The sequence below is a fragment of the Dacryopinax primogenitus genome (genome assembly GCF_000292625.1).
Source record: "Dacryopinax primogenitus strain DJM-731 SS1 chromosome Unknown DACRYscaffold_6, whole genome shotgun sequence".
Lineage (NCBI taxonomy): Eukaryota > Fungi > Basidiomycota > Dacrymycetes > Dacrymycetales > Dacrymycetaceae > Dacryopinax > Dacryopinax primogenitus.
In genome coordinates, this window is record NW_024467203.1 from 85973 (window position 1) to 104849 (window position 18877).

At 53.1% G+C, this 18877-nt stretch overlaps 7 protein-coding genes across 7 annotated transcripts; 4 read left to right on the forward strand and 3 right to left on the reverse strand.

Moving 5' to 3' along the window:
• Positions 1 to 1665: 1665 nt before the first annotated feature.
• Positions 1666 to 3264, reverse strand: DACRYDRAFT_106134 (uncharacterized protein; the record flags this gene model as incomplete). Its single annotated transcript, XM_040768201.1, has 2 exons — positions 1666 to 2493; positions 2647 to 3264. The coding sequence occupies 2 exons, from the start codon at positions 3262 to 3264 to the stop codon at positions 1666 to 1668; spliced, it is 1446 nt and encodes a 481-aa protein (XP_040629849.1).
• Positions 3265 to 3931: 667 nt separating this feature from the next.
• DACRYDRAFT_115257 (uncharacterized protein) lies at positions 3932 to 5799 on the reverse strand (the record flags this gene model as incomplete). The annotated part of the gene is made up of 1 exon (XM_040769967.1): positions 3932 to 5799. The coding sequence occupies one exon, from the start codon at positions 5797 to 5799 to the stop codon at positions 3937 to 3939; it is 1863 nt and encodes a 620-aa protein (XP_040629850.1). The 3' UTR covers positions 3932 to 3936.
• Positions 5800 to 6113: 314 nt separating this feature from the next.
• DACRYDRAFT_21339 (uncharacterized protein) lies at positions 6114 to 6483 on the reverse strand. The gene has a single exon (XM_040772346.1). It carries the CDS (start codon positions 6455 to 6457, stop codon positions 6233 to 6235), a length of 225 nt encoding a protein of 74 aa, XP_040629851.1. The 5' UTR covers positions 6458 to 6483; the 3' UTR covers positions 6114 to 6232.
• Positions 6484 to 6717: 234 nt separating this feature from the next.
• Positions 6718 to 7205, forward strand: DACRYDRAFT_106136 (uncharacterized protein; the record flags this gene model as incomplete). Its single annotated transcript, XM_040768202.1, has 2 exons — positions 6718 to 6904; positions 7039 to 7205. 2 exons carry the CDS (start codon positions 6718 to 6720, stop codon positions 7203 to 7205), a joined length of 354 nt encoding a protein of 117 aa, XP_040629852.1.
• A 2074-nt stretch (positions 7206 to 9279) lies between these two features.
• DACRYDRAFT_65091 (MFS general substrate transporter) lies at positions 9280 to 11293 on the forward strand. The gene is made up of 2 exons (XM_040775772.1): positions 9280 to 9564; positions 9614 to 11293. The coding sequence occupies exons 1-2, from the start codon at positions 9399 to 9401 to the stop codon at positions 11101 to 11103; spliced, it is 1656 nt and encodes a 551-aa protein (XP_040629853.1). The 5' UTR covers positions 9280 to 9398; the 3' UTR covers positions 11104 to 11293.
• Positions 11294 to 11679: 386 nt separating this feature from the next.
• Positions 11680 to 13037, forward strand: DACRYDRAFT_65094 (cytoplasmic protein). Its single transcript, XM_040775773.1, has 8 exons — positions 11680 to 11901; positions 11966 to 12013; positions 12085 to 12252; positions 12306 to 12358; positions 12409 to 12469; positions 12520 to 12659; positions 12714 to 12845; positions 12891 to 13037. Exons 1-8 carry the CDS (start codon positions 11877 to 11879, stop codon positions 12891 to 12893), a joined length of 630 nt encoding a protein of 209 aa, XP_040629854.1. The 5' UTR covers positions 11680 to 11876; the 3' UTR covers positions 12894 to 13037.
• Positions 13038 to 15317: 2280 nt separating this feature from the next.
• DACRYDRAFT_106139 (uncharacterized protein) lies at positions 15318 to 17072 on the forward strand (the record flags this gene model as incomplete). Its single annotated transcript, XM_040768203.1, has 1 exon — positions 15318 to 17072. One exon carries the CDS (start codon positions 15318 to 15320, stop codon positions 17070 to 17072), a length of 1755 nt encoding a protein of 584 aa, XP_040629855.1.
• Positions 17073 to 18877: the final 1805 nt, after the last annotated feature.

An 18877-nucleotide genomic window follows, 5' to 3' on the forward strand; every position in this document is an offset into this window, starting at 1 on the left:
GCAGGCTCCGTGACGTCCGGGTATTGTTCTGCGTAGTCCATAATGAGACCGAGTTCTTGGAGCTGGGCAGCACACATTAGCAGTGCGAGCAAGCGTGAGGGTACAAACTGGCTCTCCCGGTCGAGTTTCAGATGAAGCCGGCGACAGCGGCGGAAAGCGATATGCTCCGGGCGTTGGGTCAACGGGAGAGAAAAGGAGTGCAGCTCGACATCTACGAGATGTGGAAGGTTACAGGAAAGTAATCCCTCAATCACACGCTCTTCATCGATTGCCTCCTCCAACGGTCGGAGGAGGCGGATCTCAAGACGGCGCAATGTCTTGCCGCTTTGAGTGACGCAGCGTGTAATCGATTCGAGTTCTTTCCCGAACGGGCCTGGCACACAGAGAGAGAGCTCCCCGACACGGTGCCCACAAACATGGATGTACTCGTTAACCATCGCCCGTGTTTCGATGAATGGCAGGTGCAAATCCACGCGGAGGAGCGACTGCTTGGATCGCTCGAGGGAGGTTGCATGCAGACATTCGGCTGATTGCGTTTGCGCTTCCGTACCAGGGATGGTTCGGCTTAAAGTCCTCGTTCGCTACGTATTTGAGCTTTGAAAATCGCACGCTCGTCCACACGCTCGACATGTCTAGTACAATGTCCCGCCAACGGCGGGAGACGTGGGAGACTAGTAGTGCAAATCTTGGCTCGCGGGGAGCAAAGGTAAAGTAGCCGGGGGGATAGACCGATCGATCATCACGGTCGTCGCCATACTGAATGATGAGTAGTAGGAATCGTCTGGCAACCGGGATACGGGTGCGAGGGCATCGTTCCTTTTCTCGTCGATCTGCCGAAGCTTATCATGCAGCGTTGTTTCAAGCTCGTGAACCTCAGACACCGCAGGATGGTCGGATTGAGTGAATCGAGAAGGTCCGATGCGTTCCAGGACATCACAGAGGCTTATACAAAGGTCAATAGCCTGAGATAGCAAAGCAGATCGTTCTTCGGGTTGCTGGAGTCCAAGCATGACGGGTAGCTGCTGAGCTCCGTTAATGTTCAAGGCAACACAAAGGAAACCAAGTGGTCGTTACAGTAAACGTTAGACTTGATCCATGCTTTCGGAGGCAATGTTCAAATTCCGCTCCGGGGCCATTTTTCTTATTCGCCTCATGGGCTTGGGCTGACTGTGTAGTTCGTTCAACAGGTGCATGCAGCGTAGCAGGTCCGGCTCATCTAAATGAAGGTTCAAGTTGAAACTAGGTGACTTGAGAGCCGCGAAGTATGTATTGGTATGTACGCGACTGCCGCTTTACGTTTTATCCTCTAGACCTGTCTTGTTGATTGTGCCTTATATATATACACGCTCGATTTCACGTAGCATGGCCGTTGCCAGCTGCAGGACGACGAGCTCGCCGAGAGTAGCAGATTGAAAATCTTGTCTGACAGACCTCGATGCATCAGAACACTTCTCACCGTCTTATTTCATACTGAGTGCCTTCGGATCGACAGAGCCCACATCATGCAAAATGCTTCAAGAAGGGAAGATCGGAATACTACGCTGAGACATAGTCTATGTCCCGTTTACAGCACTGGCCGGCCGACTCCATATTTTTGCCTAAACCCTGCACCACTCCGTCGATCGGTAGCTCGAACAGCCCAAGGTGATGCTCCCCTTGACAACATTACCATAATAAAAACCACCCTGGATCTTTTCCCCAGGCCTTCTGTTTGACTCTTGGTTCCCTACGCCATCGACCGCCCTCATTCCATTCCCACCTGAACTCTCCACATTCAAGCACTTCGACCTCCTTCGCTAGCTCTTTCTCAAGTCTGTATTGCTCTGATGGTATAGCTGGCATCCCCAATGTAGGGTTTGGGACGGGAGGCCAGCCGTGTATGCGTATTCGAGTGAGAGGATTCCCCCAGGAACAACGGCGTGCTGCGAGGGTTGTCAGCCATTGGATGTGGCGAGGTGTCGCCAATGACAGGGACTCGAGCACTTTCAACTTTGGGCAAAGAGGTGGGCGTGGGGGAACGTCTTCAGATTCGCTCGCCGAATATTCGGTTGGTACCAACTTGTTCAACACACGAGCGTATTCAAGTTTCTGCTCCTCGCCAATGATCCAGTCGTAATTGAACGTGGATCGGAAAACTTCTATTCTGGAGAGAACAAGGAGTATTCTTTCGAGACCGTTGAGTATTGCACCTTGTATTGTGAGTTGCTTCACCGGCGGAGAGTCACCATAAGAGCCGGACGAGCTGGCAAGGAACTCTAGCAGTTCGGTGATGTAGGCTTCTTGCCACTCATAAGAGTCAATACCAGCGCGGACATCCAGTGAAAGACTTTCGAGCTTTGGCGCGACAAGACGTCCGAACGTGTCACGAGCGCGACGTGTTGAAGTGCAACTGATAATGCGGAGTTCTGCTAGCAGAACGTGTGGCAATTGTACTTCAGCGTCGGCAACGTCGAGGCTGGGCGAAGAGAACAGGGTCAAATGCAGTTCTTCGAGCTATGGAGCACAACTGAGGAGTGCAAGCAGACCTGCAGGCCTGTACTGAGTCTCTGAGTTCATCTCTAGCAGAAGACTGCGACATCGGAGGAAGGCGATGTACTCGGGACAGTGGACCATTGGGAGGGGAAAGGAGTGTAATTCAACCTCTACCAGCCGAGGAAGATCGCACGCAAGGAGCGCTCCAATCGTGTCGGGTATGCCCGTGTCCCTGTGCGAGAGGGGGTCATGAAGACGAAGCCGGACGCAACGCAAGGTTTTTCTGGTGTGAGTGATGCACGGAATGACCGCGTTCAGGCCTTCTGGGCTTGAAGTATGCACAGAGAGATTGAGCACCGCGACGCGGATTAGGCAGATTTGCAAGTATTCTTTCATAATCGTCGACAATAGGTAATACGGTGAAAGCAATAGCTCCACTTTGAGCAACGATTCTTTGGAGCGCTCGAGGTTGCAGGTATATGTGTCATTCAGTGCCCTCGGTCTTCGGTAGCAAGGATGGATCGGCTTGAAGTCCTCGTCTGCTGAGTGTGTCGGGTTCGAAAACCGAACGTACGTCCATACGCTGGCCATATCGAGCACGATCGCGCGCCAGCGACGGGACATGTGGGAAACACGTCGTACGAGACTGGTCCCGATAGGATAGACCTCCAGTGGCTCGTCATCGTGCCCGTGCTGAATGATGAGTCGTAGAATATCATCTGGCAACCGCGATACGGGCGCGAGAGCTTCGTTCCTTTTCTCATCGACCTGCCGGAGTTGATCATGTAGCATTGATTCAAGCTCGTATACCTTCGATACCGCAGGTCGATGGTCAGATTGAGTGAAGCGCGAAGGTCCGAGACATTCCAGAACATCGTAGAGGCGCGTACATAGGTCAATAGCTTGAGAAAGTAGAACAGATCGTTCTTCGGGTTTCTGAAATCCAATCATACCTGCATCTGCTATATTCCGTTGAGGTTCAAGGCAAAACAAAGGAAACGAAGTGGTCGTCAGACGTTGGAGGTGTTCCGTGTTTTCGGAGGCAGAGTTCGTTCGAATCCTCCGCCGCCATTTTGCCGCGGCGACGTGGCAGCAAAACCGGTAGGGTGAACCTTGTTCAGGAGCTGCAGGTTCTCCCCTGACCTCTCATCAGAGCAGTGTCGAGATTGAAACTAGGACGCTCATGAGGCGCAAAGTGCTTCCCAGCTGGGTTGGCGCGCTACATGATGTCTAGTTGTATCTCATGCTTTCCGACAGCCCCGTAAATTTGCGCGCGCGACATTTCGACTTTACGCGCCTGCAGTTGGCTTCAGAAGCTAAGAAGGGAACAATAAGGTGGTGCCTGGTCGGTGTCCCATTTGTAGCATTGATCCCCCGACCCCATGTCTGTATTTAGGCCCTGCGCCAATCCAAGTCCGTGCATTGGTAGCCCGAACAATGCATTTTGATACTCCCTTGACAATATTATTGTATATGCCAGCCCTCAGCGTCCATTGCTCGTAGTCCCCAATCGCCCTCTCCGACCTTTTGGTTCTTGCGCCACCGACCCTCCTCCTTCCATTCCCACCTGAACTTTCCACACTCCAGCACTTCGACCTCCTTTGCTAGTACTCTCTCGAGTGTGTATTGCTCCAAAGGTGTGGCCGGCATCCCTGTCATGCCGGCTGACACGTGGGGCATCCACTGTGCAGGCCAATCGGCCATGCGTATTTGAGTGAGTGGCGTCCCACATGACCGACGATGAGCTGCAAGGCTCGTCAGCGATTGGATATGGTTCGGTGTCGCCCATGCGAGACTCTCCAATATTTGCAAGTTTGGGCAGAGGGGTGGGTGGGTAACATCCTCCACAGATGTTATCTCAGCGTGTCCCGTTGCCAGAAGAGATTGCGCTCCTAATTTGTTCAGAAACCCAACGTACTCCTCCTCTTCGACGACGCTCCATTGGCGATCAAAGATAGTCTGAAGGACCTCCAGACTGGGGGTATGCAAGAGTATTCGTTCGAGACTGCTCAATATTCCACCTTTGATCGTGAGTGTCTTCACCGGCGGAGGTGTGCCGTCTAAGCCGGATGAGGCTGAGAGGAACTCCAAGAGGTCGGCGACATAGGCCTCTTGTTGCTCTGGGATATGAAAGCGAGAGAGAACATCTATTGAAAGCTTTTCCAGCTTTGGAGCCACAAGTCGTCCGAATGTTTTACGAGAGGTGGATATTGAGATGTATTTGATGCTGCGCAGTTCTGGCAACAGCACGCGCGGTAGAGGAGCTTCAGAATCCGGGGCGTCCAAGACCGGCAGGGGATATAGCATGAGGTGAAGATATTGGAGCTTGGGCGTACACTGGAGCAGTGCGAGCAGGTGTGCCGGCGTATACTGGCTTCCTCGATTGAGCGTCAAATGAATACGGCGACAGCGGAGAAGGGCGAGATACTCGGGGCAGTGGGCTAGTGGAAGGGGAACGGAGTGGAGTTCAACGTCTATAAGACGCGGAAGGTCGCAGCGAAGTAATGCTTCCATCGTCTCGCGTCCACCCATGTCTGTCATTGATTGAACCAAGCAAAGACGGAGACGACGGAGTGTGTTCCTGGTTTCAGTGACGCACGAGACAACGGCTTGAAGCCCTTCCATACTTGAGGTGTTGGCGGAGAGAAAGAGCTCTGCGACGCGGTTCGAGCACACATGCAGGTACTCTTTAACCATTGTACGGGCCCCGTCAAGTGGCGGAATGCTCATATCCACATTGAGGAGCGAGTACTTGGATCGTTCGAGGTTGGATGCGTATATTGGGCTGAGGGCTTTTGCGCTTCCATACCATGGATGGAACGGTTTGAAGTCTTCGTCTGCTAGATATTTGGGATTGGAGAACCGCACGTAAGTCCAAACATTCGCCATGTCGAGCGTGATAGCACGCCAGCGACGAGAGATACCAGAGACAAGCCTGGCAAAACCAGTCCCAAGAACGAATAGGCGGTGCTCGAGTAATTGGTCGTCGTGTCCGTGCTGAATGATGAATCGCAAAATATCGTCTGGTAAGCGCGATACGGGCGCGAGAGCATCGTTCCTCTTCTCATCGACTTGCCGAAGTCGATCATGTAGCGTTGACTCAAGCTCGTGAACCTTCGATACCTCAGGATAGTCAGATTGAGTGAAGCGAGAAGGACCGAGACGTTCCAGTACATCGCGGAGGCGTGTGCAAAGGTCAATAGCTTGAGAAAGCAAAGCAGATCTTTCCTCGGGTTGTTGGATCCCTCGCATTACTGCACCCGCCTTGTTCCGTTGCTCTCCAATGGGAGACAAAGAAAGCGGCAGGCTGAGTTCGGAAGAAGACATGCAGCACGGAGCTTGAAAAAACACCGGAGGCATGCTGACCAATCAGAGAACGCGATTTTGCTGGCCAAATGACAACAGCCGGCCCTTCTGACAAGTAAGTTACCCCTCGCTTTTCTTTGACAATCTATTCGTGTCTTCTTACTATGAATACAGACACATCCTGGGTTCTTGAGAGTGAAGCGCAGAAGCGCAGCAATCTGGTCGACGCATGGTCACCTGTCAAGCCAACCAGTAAATGAGTTGTGGAGCGCGAGTCGTCACTATCAGGTACGCTCCATCCTCGAAGGATGTTTGTACCCAGCTTACCCTTTCCAAGATCTCCTGTTACATACGTGGACCGTTCTGCCGAGACACCCTGATTAGGGGTATGGCGCCGACAACCGTGACTCCGATACCTACGTAATTGATCTTGAAACTCTGTTGCCGGCAACGCCTAGAAGCGAAGAAGACCATGGAATTCTGGTGCAAGATCCCCGCTTGTATCAGACAGAACGAGCATATCTGTCAAGAGGATCCACAACAGACGGCCTGAGGCAACCCATGAGCAACCCACGTCAGACCTATTGCTCCACCGCCGTTGTGGACATCTCAACAGTTCGTCCTTATTATCCGGGTTTGCCACTGACGCATGCACCAGTTGACTCGTTAGGGTTGGCATTGTCAAGTTCAACAACAGTCCACAGATCCTTGTAATCTCACACGTGTTTGAGTATCTCTTCCCTCAGCGCACTCCAGCACCAACAAGAGCATGACGAAACCCTTTCGCATATGTAAGAACCTGACGAAAGAAATAGGGGATTCAGCAAACTGCGCGATGATATCGCTCCATTTTCAGTTGACGCCCGTGTTGTCCAAAAATAACACAAACGTGTGCGCCTCCGGACTCGCCTGGACACGCCATGCAGAGTCGTCCCTTTCATGGAGTTCATTATCAGGCGTAAGACGTGGATCGACTCTGAAAAACTGTTAATCCCCGTCAAAGCCCTTGTCTCAAGAGGAAACCTGTCGAGATTCGAGATTCGGCCAGATCGCATCCCAACCTCCACGCGCAGCGTTATCGTGCTGCCTCAGGACGCTCTCGCCGAACTCGACTACGAAAAGGAGGGTGCTCAAGATCCATGCACCCTTTGGACGGGCGTGGGCCGGGAGTGCGAACCTCATGTCCAGCAAGCTTTATGACATTCCCTGACCATACTACTCTCCTGAAACACGATTCGTACTCCCTCATGGGGCCGACAGTCTGCGATCTTCGGCCGCTCGACCAGTCCGGCCCACATCCGTCGGCCGTTCCTGAGGCTCAAGACATCCCGGTCGCATGGTCCCACCCCATCCCCCGGTGGGCCATTCGGTTCCAGCCGTGTGGTACTAGTCCGGCCATGCCCAGCAAGTGTCTTGTTCTAGCCTAGTACTGAGGAACTTACAATTTTACGTGTTCAAGTGTTGCGAGTGGCTAGACCCTCAGCTGCTCGCCACACGGTGCTCGCTCCTGTGCCGATCTGCCGGTATGATGCGAGACAGTCAGACTTTCTAAATCCAACCAAAGTGTCTGACAATGACGTGCTCAGGGTTGGGCGAGATATCCTGGGCGCTAGAAGAGAGCCATAAACGTAAACACAAGAGGTGGTTGATAGCCTCCGCCCGCCCTAGAGATCTATTTTTACGCTCTTCTTGGCAGGTAGGGCACACGTGCAGCCGAGAGCGAACGCTGTGGGCCCGGGAGGGCTCGTGTACTTTTCCCGACGGATGGGCTCGGTCGGGTTTACTCACTACTTACTGTACGTGTCGCACTGCGAGGAGACAGAGCAGGCGCTCAATCCCGGCACATGTGGACAAAAATGGGATCATACGGCTGCAGATGCAGGCGGGATTTGCCCAGAAGTCGTCCATGCGTGCGCAGATCGAGCCACGCCGGGGGCGGCACGCGCTACCGTGGCGAAATGAAGCGAGCACGCGCTGGTCGGTGGGCAGCGTGCATCGGGATTGGCGAGTTTATCCGGGTCGAACGACCTAGTATTGAGAGGGGAGGAAAGTAGGCGCAGCTGGGTGGTGGCTCGGATACCCCTGAGCATATGGGGCGTTTTGGGCCGTCGGGTGGACGGAGCGGGCGAGACTGGGATCCTGTGCGCCTTGTGGGGATTGTGAGCATGAGGTGCTTCAAGGGGTGTAGGGGGGTTAATGGACGTCGTGAGCTGCAGCGCTTTGCCTTTTCATTGTAGATCGGGAATGTGCAGGGAGGGGGGAATGGATAGCGGTTGGAATGGACGATGTGCTCCCTCCCCCGATCTGACGTGTGTTTCGGGGAACGCGTGTCGGGACCGAGGAGGGCGTAAGGAGGTTGATTTAGTCCTTTGGTGGCGTTGCTGTGAGTGTGTGGACGATGTTGGGAAGCTTACGATCCTCGTTCGGAGAGACTGAATTGGGGAGGGTGATGTTGAGCGGCGGTGCGCGGTTCGGGTTCGTATGAATGTTCACAGCATGCGGAGATGTTGATTCGGTTGGTTGGCGAGTTCGGCTTCCGGGCATAAGGGTTTGGAAGGGGTAAGAGAGCGCTGGTTTGGGAACGACGATGGGAGAAGAGCGGGGAATTGCCAAGGATTATTCGAGCGTTTTGATTGTTGGGCAACAGCATGCAGGGCAACAAGAATAGCAGCACTCGACACGTCGCATCAGGTGGAGAAGGAACAGGGATCAACGGCACTGTCAGAGAAGGGTATCGGTGCGCCGCCACAGCCAGAAAATTGATAATGAAAGGATGAGACCATTGACATCGGAGGTCGGCAGATAGGGCGGGTCGCACGTTCGTCCGTTCCCTCCGCTCCGTGTCGGTCAATAGGAGGTTAAGGTCACTAGTTTCGTATTTGTATGCCTATGGCTTGTAAGGGAGAACAGTATGAGAGTCATGGATGGCAAACTATGTTGTGGCGGTGGTGCTTGGATGAAGGGGGAAAACGGGAGCTTTGTGTTCGGTTCAGGGTCTGGGGGATGAGGTTAGCCACATGGGGGAGATCGTCAACTGGACCACTTGGCGTGCATATGGATTAATTTGTGAATCGTGAGGATATAGTATAGTGTTATAATTGCAGATTATGGATGGTAGTATGCTTGGCAGGAGAGCACACATTACCGATATTGGAGACAGCATGGGTAGTGGGTGTTGCATGTGGAAATGTTGTAAGGGAGAGAGCGGTGTATGAAAAGCGGGATCAAAAGAAGGAGGTTGCGCACGTTCGTTGAAATAAGTGTTGTGAATGGATGACAAGGGTGTTGAAGGGGTATGAAGCGTGTGGTGTTCCTCGTGCAACAGTGCTCAGTCGCGTGTCGAGTGATGTGGTCCCGCCTTCTACCCTTTCCGGCCCCTTACCACATTGTCACTATTTTCATCACCTTCTCACTACTCGCATCATTCACCGCTCCTCTCTCTCACTCCGAATATAAAGGCACCTCGAATGCTCACCTTTCTCTCTCTCATCACCACATTCCCTTCTTCGCTCCTCTCCTCCACAGAGAGTACTGCGACTTCCCCACCTAATCAAACATAAACTAGTACAACACTAGTCACACGACACAGCACTCCAACGCACTCCGACCCACTCCAAACAATGTCCGTCTACGAAAAGCGTGAGCAGCACGCACGCCCCAACCACGGCGACGTCCGCGGCGGTCTCGAAGACTTTGAGCGCGATGACCCAAGCAAGCCCCCCTTCATCCTCAACTGGACAGAGGTAAAGATCCTCGGCATCGCAGGTGTCGGCTTCTTCCTCGATGGTGAGCGTCTAATACCATCATACATGCGCATATAGCTCACAAACCACAGCCTATGATCTCTTCATCATCAACCAGGTCACCTCCATGCTCCAATGGCGGTTCTATGGAGGCAAGTCACTCCCATCGACGCTCTCCGGTCTCGTCAAGGCTGCCGCCAACATCGGTTCCGTCATCGGTCAGGTCTCCTTCGGTCTCATGGGCGACTACTTCGGCCGCAAGGCAGTCTACGGCAAGGAGCTCATCATCATCATCGTTGCCACCATATTCTGTATCTCGGCTCCTTCCTCAGTAGGTGGTGACGGTGTCCTCATCTGGCTCACTGTCTGGCGTATCGTCCTCGGTGTCGGTGTAGGTGCCGACTACCCCATGTCCGCCTCTGTCACCGGTGACCGCGCCATCCTCCGCAAGCGTGGTGTCATGCTCTGCTACATCTTTGCCAACCAGGGCTGGGGCTCCTTCATCGGCTCCATCGTCACCATGATCGTCCTTGCATGCTACAAGGGTGTTCTCGATAATGACAACCCGGCTAACTGGACCAAGACTGACGGCATCTGGCGTATCATTGTCGGCCTTGCCCTCATCCCGGCTTTCGGCACGCTCTACCAGCGCCTCACCCTCCCCGAGTCCGTCCGCTACAACCGCGCCGTCGCTGGTGAGGCTCCCCCTGTCGATGCCTCCATGAAGTACGCCGATGTCGAGAACGGCAGCGCCAACAGTGGCCCCGGGTTCAAACAGACCTACGATGCTGAGGGCAACCCAGTCCCCCGCCCCAACCCTGATGTCGTTGCCACCGAGGAGCTCGATCCCTCTGTCCTCCCCAAGGAAGTCATCGTCGCTGCTCAGCGCCAGCATTGGAAGGAGTTCCGCGCCTACTTCGGCCAATGGCGTCACTTCAAGATCCTCATCGGCACTACCTGCTGTTGGTTCCTCCTCGATATCGCGTTCTACGGTATCAACCTCAACACCAACATCATCCTCACTGCCATGGGTCTTGGTGGTTCTACGGGTACTGCCTGGAACCGTCTGTTCCAGGTCGCCACCGGTAACCTGATCGTCACCGCTCTCGGCTTCGTGCCCGGCTACTACGTCTCCGTCCTGACTATCGAGTACATCGGCCGCAAGCCTATCCAGCTGATGGGCTTCGGCATGACCGCGCTCATGCTCGCTCTCCTCGCCGGCCTCTTCCCCCGCCTCGACCATGGTGGGTTCATCGCTCTTTTCACCTTCCTCCAGTTCTTCTTCAACTTCGGCGCTAACACGACCACCTTCCTGTATCCCGTCGAAGTCTTCCCGACCAAGTACCGCGCGACTGCGCACGGTATCTCGGCCGCATGCGGCAAGTGCGGTGCCATCGCTGCCTCTTTCGGCTTCAACTCGCTCGTCGGTCCCATCGGCACTGCGAACGTCCTCTGGATCTTCTTCGGTGTTTCCATCCTCGGGATACCGTTTACCTTCCTCCTGCCTGAGACTAAGGGCCGCGACCCGGACGTCATCCTCGCCGAGGAGGAGAAGCGCGGTCTTGCTCCTATTTCCGTATAATGGATTCACCGTCTCCCCAGATCAAAAGGATGACGACCGACCCGACCCGCTGAGCGGCCCGAGCCCGCAAATACTTGTATATCATGCTTTGTTTTCCCTTGTGTACGAGAACCTCATGTCCTCACACGCACGCAACTACTAGTTCTTCTCGTATTTCCCGCAACCCCCAACCCTAGATAAACGCATGTATCAAACCCCATCTAAACTACTTAGGTGAAAAAATGCTACATTGTCTAATTGTCTAATGCTCTTTTCCTGCCTCTCTAGGACATCCTTATCCTGATCCAGATACTGATCTTGAGCCCCAAAGAGCGAAGTGGTCCATCTAGTCCCAACGGGAGGAAAGAGAAATTTCGAACCAGACCACCGGCAAACCTTCGCGGTTGTACGGCAAGAGAAGCATGCACCCCATGCTCCACTCGGAAGAGACTCTCGGGTATCGATCTTCCCCAGATCCCCGGAACCGGCAGAAGCACATGCTGAGTGGAAAACAAATGGCGTGGCTGTGCAGAGTTGGCGCCGGTGCGGAAATCTTTAACTCGTCGTTGTCGGTGCTTGAGACTAGCACTTGTACTGCCGCTGCTCGCTTGGCTTGTGGGCGCTTGTGCGCTTGTTTTACGGCTCGGTTCCTGTTGGCCTTGTGCTGTGGACTGTGCTGTGGACTGGGGATTGGGGACTTGCAAGCCGTCGGTTAAACTCTGCAACCTTGTGTGCTTGTGTTCCTTGTGTTGCCTGTGCTTGTGCTTGTGTGCAGACGACAGAGCGCAACCGGCATGGTCCTGTTTTTCACTTCTACCGGTGAGTCACCCAGTACTGGAGCAAGGAGCACGCTCTAACCGCTCCTATCGGCTTGGTGGGGTAGCGGTCAACCCGCCCGCGACGATCTACATGGGGAAAGACAAGGTCGAGAGTATGTCCCTCCCCCCTAACCCCTGACCCCCTCCCTCTCTCCTGGCGGGACGCTAACAACAGCGTATGTAGATGAGGACCTGATCAAGTACGGCACTCCGCAGGATGTGTGGTTCCACGTGGATAAGCTCTCCTCTGCTCATGTGTACCTCCGGTTGGGGGAGGGGATGTCCTGGGAGGAGATACCCGAGGCGCTGCTGAAGGACTGTGCCCAGCTTGTTAAGGCGAACTCTATTCAGGGTGCGTGTGTCTTTTACTTGAGGGAGAGGGAGAGGGTGCTGAGCGTTTGATAGGGAATAAGTTGAATGACCAGACGATTATCTATACCCCGTGGGATAACATTAAGGTACGTGTTGGGCTGGGCCTGAGCTGTGCGGGGGAACTGAAAGAAACTAGAAATCGGGGGATATGGCCGTTGGGCAGGTATCGTTCCACCAGCCTAAGCGGGTTAAACGAGGTACTGTTTCCCCCACCTCCCTGGGGCAGAGAACTCACATACGAGGATAGTGCACGTCGCTGCCCGGGAGAACGCTATCGTGAACAGGCTGAATAAGACAAAGGTCGAGAGGGAGGTGGACCACGAGGCTGAGAGACAGGCTAGGTTGAGGGTCGAGGGCCAGGCAAGGAAGGCCGCTGCTCAAGAGAAAGTTCGTCCTTCTCTACCTTTCTCATTTTCTGCTGTTGTTTACCGAGAGATGTAGAAGAAGCAGGAAGCGGAACTGGCGAAGACCCGGGCTGAGGAGAAACAAGCTAAGAGCTATGATACGTTGTTTACGGAGGAAGCGGGGTATGGTGTGGATAAGGAGGGGTATGACCCAGAGGAAGATTTTATGGTGCGTTCGTGCGTTGTTTTCATGGTGAAGGCTGATGGAAGGCAGTAAACTTGGGAGTGTATGGAGCAGCGTGACGGGGGATCCGGAGCGCGGGAAGGGAAGAGGGAATGGATGCGGATCCGGCCGAAAGGTGGATCGAGGAAAGATGAGGAATTTAGAGAGTTGTTTAGGATCGTATTTATTTTTCCGCTGGTCCAACGTTAACGTACGGTCATCACTTTTCTAACCGGGCATGCTACAGTACGAAAGCGCGTTCCACCAATATTCTGGGGTGATCAAACCGATGCTTTCCTGTAGTTTACCTTCCCAGGGTCTCGGACCGAATGGAGTTCTGCCTCCGGGGCTTCTGGCCACCAAATGCTTGTAATGTTCCCTTCATCTTTGTCTCCCCTTCACCAGCATAATAAATCAGTGTAGTGATGCGCGAAAACCAGCAACCCGAAGAACGCTCTGCGTTGCTATCTCAAGCTATCGACCTTTGCACAAACCTTTGTGACATCCTCGAGCGTTTCGGACCTTCGCGCTTCACTCAATCTGACCATCGACCTGCGGTATCGAAAGTTTGCGAGCTGGAATCAACGCTACACGATCGACTTAGGCAACTCGATGAGAAAAGGAATGAGGCACTTGCTCCCGTATCGCGCCTGCCAGACGACATTCTACGACTCATTATTCAGCACGGGCACCATGACGAGCCACTGGAGGTCTATCCTATCAGGACCAGTCTCGTACGACGTGTTTCCCACATGTCCCGTCGCTGGCGCGCGATCGTGCTCGATATGGCCAGCGTATGGACGTACGTTCGGTTTTCCAGCCAGACATACTCTGCAGAGGAGTTCAAGCCGATCCATCCTTCGTCCAGGCGAGTGAGAGTCCTCAGTGAAATGTATACCTGCAACCGCGAGCGCTCGAAGCAGTCACCGCTCAAAGTGGAGCTACAGCTTTCACCGCCTCCTGTGGTGTCGACGATGATAAAGGCATACTTGCAAATCTGCTCAAACGGCGTCGCAGAGCTCAATCTCTCGGTGGATACTTCAGCCCCAAATGGTGTGAACGCGGTCATTCCATGCATCACTCACGCAAGTAAAACCTTGCGTTGCCTCCGGATTCGTGTCCGTGATCCTCTTTGGGACAGGGGCAAACCCGAACCGATGAAAGCGCTACTTGCTTGCGACCTTCCTCGGCTGGCAGAGGTTGAATTACACTCCTTTCGCCTCCCAATCGTCCACCGTCCCGAGTACACCGCCTTCCTCCGATGTCGCAGTATTCTGCTGGAGATGACCTCGGAGGATAAGTACAGGCCTGCAGGTCTGCTTGCACTCCTCAGTGGTGTTCCACAGCTCGAAAAACTGCATGTGAGCCTGCCCTGGTCGCCTAACCTCGACGTTGCCAACGCTGAAGTGCAATTGCCGCACCTGCTGCTACCAGAACTCCGCAGTATCAGCTACCATTCAGCACTTCGCCCTCGTGACACGTTCGGACGTCTTGTCGCGCCAAAGCTCGAAAGTCTCTCGGTGGATATCTACGAGTTACAGCCATCTGAGAGACAACCCTACGTCACCGAACTGCTAGAGTTTGTTGTTGGCTGCTCGGCCTCTAACGGCGCCCCTCCGCCGATGACGCAGTTCACAATACAAGGTGGAAGACTGGAAGGTCTCGAAAGAATACTCCGTGTTCTCCCCCAAATAGAAGTTCTCCGAGCCCACGTGGATTACGAGGGGATCATTTGCCTGCAGCCGGTTTACCCTGATCTGTTGAGCCAGTTAGTGCCAACCGAATATTCGGCGAGCGAATCTGAGGAGGTTGCCGGATGCCCACCTCTTTGCTCACAGTTGAAAGTCCTTGGCTCCCTGTCATACGCGACAGGACGCCACATCCAACGGCTGACGACCCTCGCAGCACACCGTCGTTCCTGTGGGAATCCTCTGACTCGGATACGCATGACCGATTGGGAGCCCGTCTCAAACCGTACATTGGGGATGCCAGATGAACCGTCAGAGCAACACAGACTTGAGAAAGAACTAGCGAAGGAGGTAGAAGTGCTTGAGTGTGGAGAGTTCAGATGGGAATGGAAGGAGGGTGGTCGATGGCGTAGGGAGGGAACAGTCAGAGGGAGTGACTGGGGAGAAGATCAAGGACGGGTTCCCGGATCGTGATATTGTCAAGGGGAGCAACACGGTATGATGTCCTAGTTATGTAACTTTCTTTCGGTCCAAGTCTGGTGTACTCTGAAGATCAGTAAAGATGAGGAATTTGGATGCTTATTTAGTCTTTATCTTTCCCTTCGTCCAATGTCCGCTCATAATTTTTCTAACCGGGCATGGTACAGCTCACGAAAGCCGCGCCCGCTCCACTCACGCACACGATGCTGTGCTGTTGGGGTTACCTTATCAGGGTTGTGTATCTTCCCTTCACCTGTGCCTGCCCTTCATCTTTGTTTCTTCTTCGAGAGTATAACAAATCAGTGAAGTGATGTGCAAAAACCAGCAACCCGAAGAACGATCTGATTTACTATTCCAAGCTATCAACCTTTGTACAACCCTCTGCGATGTCCTCGAACGTCTCGGTCATTCTCGATTCACTCAATCTGACCATCGACCCGCGGTATCGAACGTTTACGAACTGGAATCAACGCTACATGATCGACTTAGGCAACTCGATGAGAAAAGGAATGAAGCACTTGCTCCCGTATCGCGGTTGCCAGACGATATTTTACGACTCATCATTCAGCACGGGCATGATGACGAACCGCATGAGGTCTATCCTATCGGGATCAGTCTCGTGCGACGTGTTTCTCACACGTCCCGTCGCTGGCGCACGATCGTGCTCGAGATGGCCAGCGTATGGACGTACATGCGGTTTTCCAGCCCGGCATACCTTGCAGATGAGGACTTCAAGCCGATCCATCCTTGCTACGGAAGTGCGAGGGCGCTGAACGACATATATACCTGCAACCTCGAGCGTTCCAAGCAACACTTGCTCAAAGTGGAGCTACAGCTTCTACCGTACTATGTGTTGCCAACGATGATGAAAGAATATTTGCAATTCTGCTCAAACCGTGTCGCAGAGCTCACTCTCAAGGTGGATGCTGCAAGCCCAGACGTCCTGAAGGCGATCATTCCATGCATTACTTACACAAGGAAAACGTTGCGTTGCCTCCGGCTTGAACTCCGTCAATCTGTGGGCCTACCTGCGCCGACCATGAACCTACCTGATATGTTTGGGGAGCTACTTTCTTGCGACCTTCCCCGGCTGGTCGAGGTTGAGTTATACTGGCTTCCCCTCCCATTGGGCCATCGCCCCGAGTACATCGCTTTCCTTCGATGTCGCCGTTTGCTGCTGGAGAGTAATCCCACGGACCAGTACACGGCGGCACGACTGCTTGCACTACTCAGGTGTGCCCCGCAGCTTGAACAACTCCATTTGAACACGCTCCTATCACCAGACTTCGAAGTTGCCGATCCCGAAGTACAATTGCCGCATGTACTGCTACCAGAACTCCGGAGTATCAGCTGCAGTTCCACATTTCGTGCTCGCGACACGTTCGGACGTCTTCTCACGCCAAAGCTCGAAAGTCTTTCGATGAATGTTCGCGGTGGGTTTCAGTCACATGAGAGGCAAGAAACCTACGTCGCGGACCTTCTAGAGTTCCTTGCCGCGTCCTCGGTGCAGAATGGTGCGCCTCTCCCCGTGAAGCAACTCACCATAGAAGGTCCAATACTGAAGAATCTCGAAAGAATAGCCCTTATCATCCCGGGAATAGAAACTCTCCGAGCTTCCTTTGATCACGAGTGGGACTTTGGCGAGGAGCAGGACTACAGCGAAGTGCTGAACAAGTTGGTGCCAACCGAGTACTCGGCGAGCGAATCTCAAGACGTTGCCCAATCCCCACTTCTTTGCCCACAGTTGAAAGTACTGGAGTCCCTGTCATTGGCAACACCACGCCACATCCAATCGCTGATGACCTTCGCAGCCCGCCGTCGTTCCTGTGGGAATCCTCTGACTCGAATACGCATACTCGATTGGGCGCCCGTCTCAAACCCTACATTGGGGATGCCAGCAAATCCGTCAGATCAATACAGGCTTGAGAAAGAGCTAGCGAAGGAGGTCGAAGTGCTTGAGTGTGGGAATTTCAGGTGGGAATGGACGGAGGGTGGTCGATGGCGTAGGGAACGAACAGTCAGGCGGAGTGAGTGGGGACGAGATCGAGGGTGGTTTTCAGCATGATAATGTTGTCAAGGGGGCATGGAGTTGGGGTGTTCGAGTTACAGATCGACGGGGCGATGCAGGGTTTACGGAAAGATATGAAGTTGGTGGGCCAGTGTAAACGGGACATAAACTATACCTCAGTCTGTTATTCTAATCATACCTTCTGCAAGTCTTCCGCACTATCCGGGGCTTGTCGGTCCGAAAGGACTGAATAATAAGACGTTGGGAAGTGCTCCGATCCATGGAGGTCTGTAAGAAGATATTTTCAGTTGTTACTCTCCCGGATCCGCGATCTTGTCATTGTTGTTCTGGCAACAAATAAGTCTGCATGGGATCGAAGGCGTATATATGCGGCGCAGTCAAGAAGAAAGCCGTACAGCATAACATGCGCAGTGGGAACTCCCTTACCGCGTGCACAAGGAAATACTTCGCAATTGAATACTTCACGGTTCTTCACTCACTCACCTAGTTTGCACCGGAACCTTCATTCAGATGAGAAAGACCTGCTACGCTGCAGTCCTTGAACGAGGTTTATCATTCCGCTCCCGAAGTCAAAGGGCTCGGAGCCAAGCGGCATTCAAACTCCGGATATGTTCTGGTATGTATGACCAATAGTGATCACTTTCGAGGGTATTGCGCTGGAGATAAATGCGCCAAATCCAATTGTCACTATCCCTGCTTTGAGAGAACAAGAGATTGTTGAGCAAGAAAAGGGTATCACAAACCTGAACCTCAGCATCAGCATTGTGTGTGTGCATGATGCTCAGAGGTGATTATGGATATGGAGAGTAAGGATTGATCCAACTATCATCTAGAAAATAGTACAAGTAGAGTAAAGAATAAAGAATAAGGAACTCCACTCTGCTATCACCATTTGCCCTGGGGCAAGATGATGGTAAAAGAGAGAGATGGGGGAGCATGTATGCATCAGGGTCCTATGCTACATGCACCCCTCACTGCTCCTGTGTCATGTGTGCATGGTGAGGACTCTAACTGCATGTCCCACTGTCACAGCATGACTGCAGCAAAGCAGACTATAGTCATGTCTGTACACATAGTTGATACAGTCTCTGGGTCAGGTCTGCAGCACCATTCCTATGTCTGGAGTGTGCATGCTCTGGCTTGTGCTCTCTAAAACCACATGCATCAGGAGAGGAGCCTTCATGTGCAAGGAGCCACACTGTGAGGGAGGGTTGCGAAGCAACAAGTCCATGGACCAAGAAGACTACCTCAGATGTGATCCAAGAGGGATAGAGCATGCCAGTGGACAGTGTTACTAGACCAAGGTACAGACTGCACAGATGAACTGGAGGATTGCACAAGGTGAGGAGCAGACAACCAGGTAGAGATGGATGTGGTGAGAATTCAGACTAGCTCAGAGCAGGGGAGGTAATGAGGATCATTCAGCTGAGATACAGTTGACCATGAAGGATGTCAGTAACTGTATAATGCACAAAACGTATAAGAAGTGCACCTTTGTAACCAAACTGATCAAGGTGCCAGACTCAAAAACCAAATCTCCACACAGCCCAACTTCTCTGAACTTGTAGATGGTCTAACAACTGTGCCTTTTGCATCTTGCTCTGAGTCTTCCTGTTCATCTTCATTGGGCTCTAGTGTCAGGGCACCAGCTCATTGCTTGGTCAAGAGACATGACTAAGCCTTTATGACATGGAAGTAGCTGGTATACCTTGGTGTGTGCTGGAACCTGCTGGAAGGATTGGATGGTCAGGTGACCTGCTGTGCATGGCTGTGCATGACCTCATATGACCTCATCCTTGGTCATATGACCTGATCACCTGACTAGGCTGAGTAAACAAGAT

Excerpts from the sequence above, each read along its gene's own strand:
- DACRYDRAFT_65091 (XM_040775772.1), top strand. The coding sequence starts at position 9,399 with ATGTCCGTCTACGAAAAGCGTGAGCAGCACGCACGCCCCAACCACGGC. Across the intron at positions 9,565-9,613 it reads TGTCGGCTTCTTCCTCGATG|CCTATGATCTCTTCATCATC; the intron begins GTGAGCGTCTAA and ends CACAAACCACAG.
- DACRYDRAFT_21339 (XM_040772346.1), bottom strand. The coding sequence starts at position 6,457 with ATGCCAACCCTAACGAGTCAACTGGTGCATGCGTCAGTGGCAAACCCG.
- DACRYDRAFT_65094 (XM_040775773.1), top strand. The coding sequence starts at position 11,877 with ATGGTCCTGTTTTTCACTTCTACCG. Across the intron at positions 11,902-11,965 it reads CCTGTTTTTCACTTCTACCG|CGGTCAACCCGCCCGCGACG; the intron begins GTGAGTCACCCA and ends TTGGTGGGGTAG. Across the intron at positions 12,253-12,305 it reads TAAGGCGAACTCTATTCAGG|GGAATAAGTTGAATGACCAG; the intron begins GTGCGTGTGTCT and ends AGCGTTTGATAG.